This window comes from Gallinula chloropus (assembly GCF_964237585.1).
Source record: "Gallinula chloropus genome assembly, chromosome: 14".
In the NCBI taxonomy this organism is placed as follows: domain Eukaryota; kingdom Metazoa; phylum Chordata; class Aves; order Gruiformes; family Rallidae; genus Gallinula; species Gallinula chloropus.
This window is the reverse complement of record NC_140099.1, coordinates 8,677,711-8,691,329: the sequence shown is the minus strand read 5'-3', so window position 1 is coordinate 8,691,329 and position 13,619 is coordinate 8,677,711. Positions and strand designations below refer to the sequence as shown.

General features: G+C 44.7%; 1 protein-coding gene across 1 annotated transcript in view; it reads left to right on the top strand.

Moving 5' to 3' along the window:
• RCOR1 (REST corepressor 1) overlaps positions 1-13,619 on the top strand; it is a gene marked incomplete at both ends in the record, with an annotated part of 80,206 nt that overhangs the window by 61,147 nt on the left and 5,440 nt on the right. The window contains 3 exons of the mRNA XM_084270517.1: positions 3,408-3,569; positions 6,267-6,385; positions 9,871-9,949. Coding sequence (XP_084126643.1) covers positions 3,408-3,569; positions 6,267-6,385; positions 9,871-9,949 — 360 coding nt within the window. The remainder of the gene's footprint in view (positions 1-3,407; positions 3,570-6,266; positions 6,386-9,870; positions 9,950-13,619) is intronic.

The following is a 13,619-nucleotide window of genomic DNA, read 5'->3' as shown; positions in this document are numbered from 1 at the left end:
CGGTGCTGCAGATCATTTTGCTCTTTTATGAAATGAGCACTTGTGATGCTGGTGCCATAGAGGTGGATGACTTGACCAGCTGCCCATGAGGTTAGCTAATGCCTTTAGTTGAGGGGTGGAAATCCTGGTCTGAGGAGCAGATCTTTACTGCATGTGGTCTAGGATTGTGTAGTAAGTTTTCCTGTGTTAACTAACATTGATTTCAACACTCATCTGGGGAGATGAGTAGACCTGTGCCTGGGAAGGTTTTCTGAATTCTGTGGAGTTTCCTTATGCAGTAATACTTGCCCGGAAAGGAAGGTGGGGAATCTTGTGACTTACTGAATTGGCAAATTATGTACAAATTAGGTCTCTACAAAGGGATTCTATGAAAACCTGAAAGCTTATGAAATTGTTCAGGCAAAAGCTATGAGCATAGAAACTTGATGATTTGGATGGGAAAAGGTTTCTATTTAAATGACACTGCTGTTATCTTTGAGTCAGACTTTCAGTGGTTGATACTCATGCTCAAAAGGACCTCTTGTGCTGCATGCTTAAATGAAAATAAAGATAGTAACTTCAGTTAAGATGGGTATGCCCTAGTACTGGATATTGTGGGTGATATTTGCCAAAAATGATGATCTCAGCGTTATAATGGGTTTCATTACTCTAGTGGAGAAGCGGTGTTTGGAGAGTGTAGACTGATCTGGAAGACTGACTAAAATGAAGCTTGTGATTTTAAAAACCTCACAACACAAACCCACTGAATTGTGTTTTAAAAACCTTAGCTTGGCTAACAGATTTGCATTCACTTTAACATTTGAAATAGATCTTCCACTCACTCCTTGAATTCTTTATCCTCATTTCTCTCCTCTTTGTACAGAAGTAGAAGCTATGGCACTTGCAACACCAGGATGTGAAGTGACTGGGCAATTGAAAAAATTGTCCCTATCTCTAAGTTTTCTCATTCCTTCCCTAGCATGCTCACATTTTCCAGGTCCTTTGGGGTTTCCTAGACAGCGATGCTGGGCACTTCCAGGAAATGACTGGAGAGCTTCTAACTTGTAGCGCTGTGGAAGGCACGTACTCATTTTGTATTGTAGGAACAAGTGTTAAGGCTTTCAAATCAGGATGATTTGTTGTGTCACCAAGGGACAATCTCTCTTCAGTAGGTATCATCAGTGTTGCTGTTGGCTGGGTAACTGTGGACAAGCAGATAGGGACTCCCTGGAAGCCAGTCAGAGCTTGTGTTAGCATTTGGCCACTGTCTCTGGGCTTTGCTTGGCCTGGGCAGCCCTTTCACACGTTTACACCCCCCCCCAACAGCCGGTCTCTTTGGACCTCTGTTCAGGTGGTTTGGCTGACGGTCAGATATTCCTTCTTTCATCTGTGCCCCCAGCCCAAAATCTACCTTTACAGACTAAGACCAGTTTGAAGGGAGTGGCGAGCTGTCTGGGCAGCTGGGCCATGTACAGGCACTCCTCTGCCCAGTGGCTTTCCTGTCCAGCTGGCAGCACCTGCACCACACACGGCTCCCAGACCTGTCCTTTCTCTCCCCTTGCCCCTGGCTGAGTGCCCTGTTGTTGGCTCCAGGCTTGGGGCTGTGCTGGTGGGAGTCCCCACAGCCTCGCCAACTTGAGGACAGGCAAAGTGCAGGCTCGGGAGCTCTGGCAGGGCAAGCCCAGTTCAGCTGGTGCTGGCAAACTGCAGTAGGGGTAGTGCAGAGCTGTAGTGCAGGCTTTTGGGAGCACTACAGCAAGCCTGGCTGGGAGCTCTGCTCTCCTGCCAGCCTCTGCCAGATGCCCTGGGACAAAGATGACTGGAAAAGCTGTGCGCTTGCCTGTGTAGGAGTGCAGAGTTCTTGGGGCAGTGTGTGGTGGAGGAGACATACGTAGTCTCCTGCTAAACAAGCCTGTAAGGAAATCCTCTTGGCTTACCTTTTTGCTTGTGTAAGCTGCTGTCCACTCAGCACTCTGGTGCCTTAATGGCATTTATTTATTTTGTGGTATTATTTATGTCAGTATGTCCTCCCAAAACATCTCCCTCCCTGTTTTTCCCTTGCTGCCTCACAGGGATAGTTGGTATAGCTCTTGCCTGAAGCAGAGAGGAATGTCAGTGAGAGAAAACTCAGTCCTTTGTGACTGCAGACTAGTTTCTTTGGCCCTGTGTTTGCCAGAGTGGATGGAGATAAGTAGCAGTGTGGCCCCTGTGACATCTCAAGTGAGTGTGCTGCAACCAAGACTACTGCCTGTTCTGCATGGTTGCAGAAAGGAGGAGAGGCTGCCTGGGCAGCACTCAGAGGACAGTAGGGTCAGGACAAGACGTTGGATAATGCTAACATTTATGCACACGCTCTGCAAAATCTTAGGGGAGCAAGATCCCATAAAGGAACTGCTTTTTGCATACCAGAGCATAGTGGGGAAACCCCGAATTTGCAGGGATTTTGTAGCTCTGAGCAGGCAGGGTGAAACTACTGATGAAGGTAACTGTGGCTTCGAAACCTGAGCTGAGTTTGCATATGACAAGCAGGTTATTCTGATGTTTTACTCAGCATGTTAGGGATTGTTTTCACTTCACAGCCATTGCGAAAGGCTAGTTTCCAGCTCTGCAGAGTCAGGCCTTCCCAAAATGACTTGTGGTGGTCGCTGTGTGCCAGATGTAGTGATGTGTCAGAACATGCAGGGGCTGCGCACCCCTGGGAGAGGGGTGGCTGTGAGTGAACATCTCAGATGGTGGGAGGAGAGCGGTTTGCAGGTGGTGAAGTGCAGCACATGCATTTTTGTCTCTGGGGCTGAGAACTAGAGACTGCACCAGTGAAACAAGGCATCTCTCAAGGGAACAGATGAACGGACCCTAAAATGAGTGAGGCTTGTTCCCCCTTTGGAACATCTTAGCAGGGACATCATAGCAGCAAGTCAAGGTTGTGTATGCTCTCTTCCTTCTTTCATTTTTTTTCCCTTTTCCCCACTTCTGCCCAAATAGACCCCCCCCTAAACAACCATAAAACTCCCTAGTCAAATAAGCCATCCTCCAGACTTTATGGGATGTGATGAGAGTTCAGCACTGGCAAGAGTCTTCCTTTAGTTCAGCCTGTTTTTTAGGTAGGCTTCCCAAGTCTGCTTAGCTTTCCTGTGTGTACCATTATCAGTAAAGTTGAAGAAATTTCTGACATTTTTTTCCTCCCCCTTTCTCTTGCTGCTCTCACTACGTTACTACCTGAGTGGCTCAGATAAGTTTCAAGTTGGTCTTCAAAATGTGGCAGGGTGGGAGTCAGATTCCAGGATTCTTGCACACAGAGTGTCTCATCTAGGTGAAAATTAACATTGTCTAATGTGTTACCTGAGAAAAATGCTGTGGTTGTCCCTTTGCATGCATTTAATAATTTCTTGTGGTTACAATTGTCCCTTTGGTGTCCTTGTTATTCCTAGGCCCTTGGGATGCTTTTTTGGCACAAGCACAACATTGAGAAGTCTTTGGCAGATCTGCCAAACTTTACTCCGTTCCCAGATGAGTGGACAGTGGAAGACAAGGTCTTGTTTGAACAGGCCTTCAGTTTCCATGGGAAAACCTTTCACAGGATCCAGCAGATGGTAAGTGGTGTCAGAGGAATGGAAAAGCAGAACAGGTGGTTGGACTGTCGCCTTCAGTGCCGATTGTGCTGAACTCCTGAATAATGCTCTTGGGAGAGAACAAGCCAAAGGAGATGTTAAGAGGAAAATTATTGCCATGAATAGGAAGAAACAGCATTGCTTCCAGAGTCTCTATAGAAGTGTGTTCCTGAAGTGCTTTACAGGTTCAGGGTAAACTTTTGACTGTGTAAATTTTCTGTTTGGAAATAAATTTTTGGTCCCCTGTATGCCACAGTAGTGTGTGTCTCAGCTGGAGTTCAGGCATGGTCTGCACACACATGCCCAGCCACACACAGAGTAAAGATCATAGAATCACAGGCTGGTTTGGGTCAGAAGGGACCTCAAAGATCATCTAGTCCCATCCTCCCACACCCTCCCATTTCTGTATAAAGTTATTTCCTTTCTAACAGCCTGCTTTTTAGGAATTCATTTTATTTGATGGTGAAGTCTGTGCTTAATGTGATTTGGGACTGGCAGTGGATTCTGTGGTGGAGGTTTATACATCACTGCAAGCATTCAGGCTTTTGCTTTTTATTGCTAGGTTTTTTGTTTTTTTTTATTTTTTAAACTCTGATTGAAAGCTTCAAGGGTAGGGTTCTGCCTGAAAGGGAACTGCTGGGGGTGTGCAATTTTATTTCAAAAGAGGGAGAGGATGGGATGTAAAAATTTTTTATTAATTATATCTTGAGAGTTTCTTGAAGTGGTTTGTCACCTGGGTGGGAACCAGACTTTGTTCTTTGCTCTCCTTCGGTAGAGTGCCTCTCGAGTGTTCCAGCAGGACCTGGTTAAGTTGGCTGTGACCCTTTGAAGTGTGCCTGGGCTGTTGCAGTCTGTTCAGCCTCTTTAAAGCACATGTGAAGGTCTGTGTGGCCGATCCTGCTGAAAAGTGAAAGGGCAACGTGCCTCCCAAGTGTGATGGAAAACTGCCAGGTTCCTTTTCAAAAGGGTGGCAGGAAAAGGCTGGTTCTCCTCGTGTCCTCCTTGAATGTTCCTTCATTGGTGTTCATTTCCAAATGTTCTTGGAGTCCTAGGGTCTCCCACTCCCTTGGGTCAGATCACAGGGCTTGCATATACTATGGAGAGCAGATAGAGGCAGTCTGGAGAGTTGTGGACTCCTGAAGGGTGAAGCGTTTTTCTTCTTTATTCCTCAGTTCTTAAATAGGGATGGAAAGAGGAGAGGAGAATATCCTGAGGGAAGGAGGAGAACATAAAGCCTGTCCTCTTGCTTGGTTAAACACCAGAGCAAGAAATTCTCAATTTGGTTTATGTGCAGAAGCATGACTCTGCCCCTCAGTGAATGCATTCCAGTACAGGGATGCCAGGCTCATGCACTGTTCCCTAGGTGATGATATTTTTTTACTGTTGCTCCCAGAAAAGCCATCCTGCACAAAAGGAATTAAATGACACGAAGCTTCATGTTAGCAGGGGACAGGAATCAATGGCTCAGGAGCATGTTAGTTGCTAGTTTGTATATGCTGCCCCATTAGCACCAGTACAGCTTGGAACTGGGGGAAGAATCAGCAAGGACAAGGAATGGGAAGTGAGTTACGTTATTTACCGGAGCTGGTTCTGATATTTTGGCACTCTCAATATGTGTTTGTAGCCAAGTGGATGTTTGTCATGAACAGCCTCATCCCTAAGTTTGTTCTGTGGAACTCTTTAATTCCAGCCTGCTGCATGGCTGTTGGCAGCACAACATCCACACACCACCTGTGCTTTTGCCAGCGCAGATGGATTTCTGCCTGTGTGCAGCTGCAGGCCAGGGTGGTAGTTCTGGTGCGATCCATTGTTAGGACCTAAAGTCAACCTGTAGTCTGAGAACCAGGCTTGTCTCAAGCAAAGATTTAAACTGCAATATCTGAGTGAGAGACATCTGGCTCTTGCTCAAAGTTTTGTTTTCCTTCCCACCCATCTTGCCCTCCAGGCTGAATCAGATACTCTTCTACACCATGTTTTATTCAGCAGGAAAGGCTGGACTTTTACCTTGTAGAAGTCCCGTGTAAGAACATCCATGCAGAGTACCTCAGAAGTAGAGATTAGTCTTAATGTAGTTTTATTGCTTTCTGGAGGCAGACTTTTCATTCATAGCTACAGGGCAATGACATTAGTATGAGAGGACAAAAAAAAAATTGAGGCTTGCATTTTCCTATATCCTCAGTTAACCATACAGTAATGTTTCACCTTTTGAAAACATCTTTTGTTGAGACCTTTGAATAGACTTAATCATGTGAATTGTGTGAATAAGCCTTTTTAACCAAACATCAGAGATGTGCTTGAGATGTAGTCTGCAATTCAGCAATTCATGTGGTTGCTTACACATGCCTGTGTTGGCTCTTCAAAACTGTTATCTCTGTTTCAAGGCCCCATTTTTGGATTTTATTTGTGTTCCACTTTTTTTTCTGAAGGGAACCAGCTACCTGGCTGGTGACTGGAGGCTTGCTGAGATTCTCTTCAAAGTCCTAAATGCTAGGCACTAACCTGAAACACTCCCCTGTAGATCGTTTTTGGAAAGGCTGCAGAACTGCCTTGCTTGAGCCTTTGAGAGAATCCAATGTAGAGAGATCAGATGTTCCTTGACAAAACCAGACCTATTGTATGTGAACTCCTTGGGGATACTTTACATATAAACATATAAAAGGATACGTGTTTAATTTACAGCTTCCTGACAAATCAATAGCCAGCCTGGTGAAATTTTACTACTCCTGGAAGAAGACAAGGACTAAAACTAGCGTGATGGACCGTCATGCTCGTAAACAAAAAAGGGAACGTGAGGAAAGGTAGGTTTGCAAGCAGAAAGGCTGTGTATTGACGCACACTGATTTCTTTAGACCATCTCAGAGATTCCTGTTAGCTTTTAAGAAACTAGATGTAGGATTTTCCCCAAAATGCTTCCTGGTACCACACCTTCTTTCCCCACCCCTCTTCCTTGCTGTGCATGTTTTGCTTTGCTTAAAGCCAGAAGTAATCTGTCAGCAATTAGGTGTGCTCCCTTTTTTAACACTGCAATTCTTGATTGTCTTCTAGTATACTGGTCACCTTCTTGTCACCCTGTAAGCTTTTTCTCTGGTACTGCTTGAGGGTGGAGAAAACGAAATTAAAACTGTTTACAACCTGATTGGCACTGTTGTCAGCAGAGCCAGAAAAGCTAATAAGCAAGATAGTAAAAGGAAGTCATGAACGAGCTGTCATCTGCCTTTATTTCCTCCATGTGATGCTCAGTGGAGTGAGAACGTGCACCTAACAGGCAGCAGGCTCCAGCACAGCACGCCTCAGCCTGTGTGTGTGCACAGGCAGACCCTTCCCCTGCCTTCTACTTAAGAGAACTGCAACCAGTATAAGGCTGCCAGGCCAAGCTCTGTTCCCTGAGACAAATGAAGTTAAGGCTGTGATTTTGCATGACTAAGAAGTGGGTAGCACAAGGGGACTTAGGATGAGTTTCCTGGCAGAGGTGCCCTGACGAATGCTCGGTGGTGCGTTAGGAGTTCAGTGAGGGTGCTGGTGTTTGGGAGGTCAGTAGCCACTGAGCTTCAGCAGATGAACTTAATTCTTGCTTGTGTGGATTTCTCTGCAGGTTCACCCTCCTGGGTACCCATGCAGATCCTTGAAGGTCAGTCAGCAAGTGGCCTTGTGCCTGTTGCTAGAAGTACCTGTGCAGTTAGAACTGCCACTTGGTCACTTTGCCTAGTTCTGGAGCTGACAGCCTTAGAAATGCAGTGGCCTTGAGTATGCTTGTGTGTGTGTGGGGGAAATCCCTCTGAAAAGCACCAACTCCATCTGCTTGATGCAGATGCCTTCTCAAACAGCTCAGAAATAGAGTTGATGTCTTTGCAGACCACACTTGAGGTGTGCCTGGCTTTGGAAGACTAACGTAATTGGGCAAAATTCTGCAAAAGCTTTTCCCTCAAAGGAGTTGCTGCTCTAGTGCTTCCAGGGAGCTGTCTGCTGACTCCAGCACATGTGGGTGAGCCCTGTTTGGGAAGAGGGAAGAAACGTGTTTCCAGGGTTGAGCTGTACTACACCAATGACTCACTCAACCTCTCCCATCTCTCCATTAGGTCAACAATACTTGCTGAACAGGCAGGGCTGGGGAGAATACTACCAGCCAACTTGTCCAGTATTTTGTTGGCTTTCTCTGACCTAAGTCTCTTTTTCTATTCTATCCCCTTCTCTGCAAAGGCTGTCTTGATTTTTCTTCTCCCCATCCTGCTTTTTCTCCCTTGTTTTTTGAGGGGGACAACCGCTTATGAGCACTATGTGTTTGTCTCGTAATATGTAGTTTAGGATCTTTTAATACTACCTCTATTTTTATTCTCTGCTCATGTATGAAAATACTGCAATTTGGAAGTACACCTCTCTGGTACCTACACCTGTTTGCTGGGAAAAGCAGCACCTCAGACCCTTTGGTGAATTGGGAAAGAGCTGCTGTGTGCTATAGCTTTGTGACTTTACGACCTTTGAGGAAGGCAGCTGGATTGGAAATGCTTAATTTGGTTTACATCTGCAGCAAGCTAACCACCAGACCATCAGCTTGATATTTGATTTCCCTTCTTCCCCTCCATTATGTAAAATATCCCTTGCTCACTCAAAAAAGGATATGTCAGGCCACGTGGGGCATGGAAGCAAAAGCTGGGTGAGTTTGGGGTGCCTGGATTTTGAGGCTGTACTGTGCCACTGGGTGCTGGCAAAACTTCTAAAACATTCTTCAGTTAATAGTGATCAGTGTCTGACACTGCAGAAATGAATGGGTGGGTTTTGATCTAGCTCATGCCTAGGGAACTTGCTGGAATAGAAGAGCAAGCTACGAGCACCACAAAGCCCCTGGGGGATTGGCCTTTGCAGAAGGGCTGAAATCTGAACCTAGGTGAGAACACGAGGAAGCTCAGTCAGAGATGGGGTTAAGAGAAGAGGCAGTTTCAGGTATCTCACTTGAATACTGCTGTATCTCTTCAGAGCCCAGGCAGGGAAATCCCCCCCACCCATCAGATTTGTCACTAAAATAGCTTCCAGGGCATTTGGAACCAGGTTTTTGGTAGCTGTTCTTAGTTGTATGCAAGGGGACTTGATATATGCAGCTCTGGGAGGGGATGCTTGTGAGTTTATTCCCTGGAACAGTGATTACACAAGCTATCTAGTGAATTAGGTTGAGAGCCAAGCACCTCAGGAGAGCAGGAATGGCTTGTGGAAGTGACTGCTTCTGTGGAGATGGATGTCAGCACAAGCCACCCCCAGTACACTCCTCCACAGGGTATGCCTGCACAGGATGTCACTGTGGCAGGGACACAGCCACGAGTGAGTACCGGTACCATAGCCATGCTCACTGGCACCCCCTGTGCCTGCTGCCCCCTGCTCCTCTGTGAACACACCCCAGCACAGCTTCTGCTGGGGTTTCTCTGCACAGCCCTGCCTTGTGCTGGTGCTGTGACATACCTGCACCAGCTGAAGTTCCTCATCCCTGGCTAAAAAGTTTGATGGGACAAAAATAGGTTTCTTTTTTTTTTAATTTAAAAAAGAAAAGCTTTGATTAGGTCAGCTTATTTCATCTCTTTCTGGGCATCATCCCAAATGGTGCAATTAACTTTAGTTGTGTACAGTACAAAAATTCTAAATGGTGAAAATATATTTGATTTAATGTCTGATTAAAATTTCAATGAAGCCAAACTGGCCAGGTGTGCCAAGGTCACTTTCAGTATGGGCCCAATTTCATACCTATTATTATTCTGTAACTGATAACCTCTTTTTCTTTTCCAGGGGTGAATGAAATGTGAGGCTGTCACTTAAAAAAAAATCCAAACACTTTTCATGTTTTTTTCTTGAGGGAGTTCATCTTGTGCATGTCTGTTTTGCTAAATGTGAATGAGTTGTATGAAGTCTGTGTGTTAGCTATTAATTCTGTCTTTAGTTTCTGTCTTGGTTTGCCTAAAGTTAAAATGCTGGATGTCCCACACTCTTCAAAAGAGAACTTGTGTAATCTATTTTGTGCATCTTGCCTTATCTGAGCAGACTTGCTTTGCCTAAGCACACAACTAAGAAGTCTTTCTTTACAATAAAGTGGTCCCTAGTGTCTTTACAATTAAGAACTTCTTGATTTAAACCAAATTAACAGAAAACCCTGAACACCCCACCCTCTACCCCAACCCCCTAAAACAACCACATAAACCTAAGGAAAGCTGTTGGATTTGCTGTTACATCCATACATTTCTTTTAGCATGCTGTTTATAGAAAGAGAGCCAAGAATACAGTAGTGTTTGCTTTTGTCTTCCAGTGAGGATGAAATGGAGGAAGCAAATGGAAATAACCCTATTGATATTGAAGTTGAACAAAACAAGGAGAGCAAAAAGGAGGTATAATTCTTTTCCTACTACTGTACAAATGAAAGTGTTTACTTACTAGCTACTTCATGTAGAAGCTGACAGTATCTAATTTTCTTGTGCTTTGTGTAGTTGTCATACAAGAAAAGAATAGTCTTCAGAATTTATTCTTAGATCAGGACAAGTATAGACAAATAAGTTGGTATGGATGGAGCTGGGAAAATTTAAAACTTTACCACATTCAAGGTTGGTTGTGTTTGCTTGAACCAAACACCTTCAGTGGTGGTTTAAATAAACCTAGTTTCACAGAGATGGAGTAGAGTCACTTATGTTCCCACTGAGGTGGCTTGGTGGAGGGGAAATATGTCCTTCATTCTGTTCTAGGTAGTCCAGTGAAAACGTTTTTCTGTGCACCTTAGATCCTGTGGTAAAATCCTGATGTACTGACATCCTCAGCAATAGTTGAAGGGTTTCAGTGGTGCTGGGATTGCAGCTACAGTGACAAACAGCAGAGGAGAAAGCTTTTGTGGGGCCAGTAGTCTGGCAGAGGGGCTGTAACCTGTTGTGCACAGAATGTTTTGTCTGCTTATGAAGTAGTACTTACACCTCACTTCAATATTTCACTTTAAGCAGGCATGGATTCTAGATGAAAATAGAGCCACACAAATACAAGAATTTGCTTTGTCAGTCACTGTTGGTGAGATTAATTCCTCTACTAAATTATTTTGAATGTAAATAACTGAAAAAGCACAGCATTTTACTCTAATCTTCACCCATGCCAGGGTGCTCTAGACTTTCCAGAAAAGCCTAGCTGTTACTTCCATCCCTGATGACTTCTTGGGAGCAGAGTGGATGTGATGCCGCTCGTGTTCACCTTTGCAAGAAGCTAAATTCTCAAAAGCCTCAGCAACACCTAAACTGGAATAGTTCTCACTTGGTGCAGTTGTAGCTGCATTCTGCAGCTCTCCAGTGTCTTGTAAATAATTAATGCTATCATATTATTTCCCATTATTGTAATACATTTTCAAGCTTCGATTTCCCCCTCAGCTCTTTACACGCTTGTGTCTGCGAGAGAGCGTCCTTCAGTCCCCTCTAGTACCACTTCCTTCCCTGCCATGCTGGCAGGCTCTGACTTGCTGCAGAAGAGGGAAACGTGGTTCAAGTTGGCTGCCTCTTTTGCAAGGCCAAACCAGAGCAGAGGGCTGACAGCTACCATCAAGGCATTTCTGTAGAAAGTCTTGTATGGGAGGAGGCTGTCTGCCCTCTGTGTTGCACTAACAGAGGCCATGGCTCTCTAAGAGATCAGCAGGACTCAGGAGCACATCCTGTCTGGCTGTGTGTGCAATGGTGGCCAGGCTTGTGAGGGCTCTTCTGGAGAGGGATTGTACTGGTGGGTACAATGAACCCGACAACTTGCACAACCTGTTCAGAGTTGTTTTGATTTGATTTTGCAGTGCACAAGCCCGGGGCTGATAGGAAATGCCTTGGGAGAGAGCAGGTATCTGGGATGTGGGGGCTCTGTTCTGTCTTGATAGTAACGTTTCTTTTAATGACGTGGTCAGACACGCAGGGTGGTGATGTGCCCACTAGCTGAGGACTCTTACCGTAAAGAACCTCCCTGTCCCAACCCTGCAAAGATGGTTTTTCCAGCTCTGAGACATACCAGTTACCGTATGACTTGCCGAGTAATACTGGGATTTCTCAGAGCATCTAAAATCTCTCATCTGTTTCCTCTTTTGGGGATCATTGGAGGGGGAATCTTCCTTTTTTCTTTTTTTTAAAGTACTTTCAGTGTTAGTGCAACTGCTCAGGTTTCCTCAGATAGTGACTCTGTGATACTGAGGTCATGAACTAGAGCTGCTTTCTCCACATCTTTCCTGTTCCTGGAAATGCCTCCCGTTTCATCCTGTGCTTTTACATGGCTTGAGGTAGCTTGGTCTTCTCTTCTTACACTGTGAAATACAAGGAAGGAAACCTTGTATTAAGGGGCTTGTAAAACTGAAGTGTACTGGACAGCAGTAGCAATATGGAATCGTAATGGTTTGGGTTGGAAGGGACCTTAAGGATCATCTGATTCCAAGAAGCACTGCTAAATACCTGCATTTAATTTCCTTCCCTTTTTCATGAATTGGTTTATTCCAATAGAGATGTGCATGGCCAGGAAAGCAAGAGTTTCCAAGATAGGGTAGATGCTCAGATTTTCAGAGCCTGCCCAATATCACCAGGGCCTGGAGGCATTTGGAGCTGTCAAAAAACATTCTGCTGGGGCTCTGGTTTCTTGTCCACAACACACAAGAGCTTCACATTGTTTCACACAGTTCAAAGAATCGCTTGAAACCGCTTTCATTCTTTTTTAATCCTGAGGCTTCTGGGACATTGGCACTGCAGGCATTATATGTTGGTCAACCTACAGCCTGAACCTGTTGTGAGGTGTTACTGCATGGTCCTGTGAAATTCTGTATGTAGATGAAACATGAATAAATCTGAAACATCTATCCATGTTGAATAATTTACTCAGCTCAGCTATCAAAGTGCTTGCTTCTGAAGCAGAGTGCAGAGCTCACCTCACTTGCTCACAGCTAAACCAGTCTGGTTTCTCCTGCTCACCACTCCCTTCTGCAAAAGAATAGGGTACCCACCAATTGCCTTAGGCATTGTCTCTTAAGGAATCCTTTGCAGTAAGGAAGGGAAGAAAAAAGTATCAAAGAGGCAATTGTCCATGTCACAGCTTCCATGTGTCTCTGGCTGATGAGACTGCAAAGAGGGTGCAAGCTTTTGTCTGCCAATAGCTGGGCTGGGGTCCTCCATTCTGCTGGAGACAGATGCTGATGCTTAGGCAGGGCTTTGTGCTCAGCCTTGGATGGGTTTGAAGGCAAGCATTTTAATACTTGTTAATGAGCAAATGCTGCAAACTGTGTAGAAACTACACATAGCTGCAAATTAGGAGGGAAACAATAGCTCTAAGTGAAGCCAATGTTTTTATAGCTGGCTGTGATAGAGCAGAGGATTTCAGATGTGTGGCCTCCCCTCTGCTTTTTCTTCTGTTCTGTGTTCTTGGCCAGGCTCCAGTAGCTGGGTAATAAATCTTGGGTGTGAGTGGCTAGTTGAAAATAACTTCTGGAAGAAATGGTTTTGGTATTAGAGAATCAGATGTGTTCTTGAAGGATCTATAGTATGGAGTCCTAGTTAATCTACCCGTCAGAGGTGTGTGCCTAATTCTTTGCTTTAGATAGAAGGCCTAAAAATAATCAGTGGTGTGTTAAACGTTCCCTTTTCTAAAAGAGACTTATTTCTTTGGTGGACAAAGCTGCATCAGTTTCATTGAATAGTTGGTATCAGTTGGATGCAAGAAAACTTGGCTTCCAAGAAACCGCGTTACAATCTAAGAATTACTTTGTAGTCACCTCACTCCTTTATCCTTGGCACTTAAATAAATTTGGTTTATTCTTTCTTCTGACACGTAGAGGAGAAAAAAAAAGTCTCTGTAAACTCTTCTGGTTGAGTTCTTCTCCTGTTTCTAAATTCCACTTTGTTTCCTTCTGCTGTTCAGTTAAACTGCTGCGTGCAGACCTGGTGATGGAAGTGAGAAGATAGGTTTCACAGTGTTTGAAACTAACCAGAATATTTAACTGCTGGACAATTACCTGTCTCCCAGAATGGGAATAGGCAGAGACAGTATCTCTGTAAACAGTGAAAGCTGCCT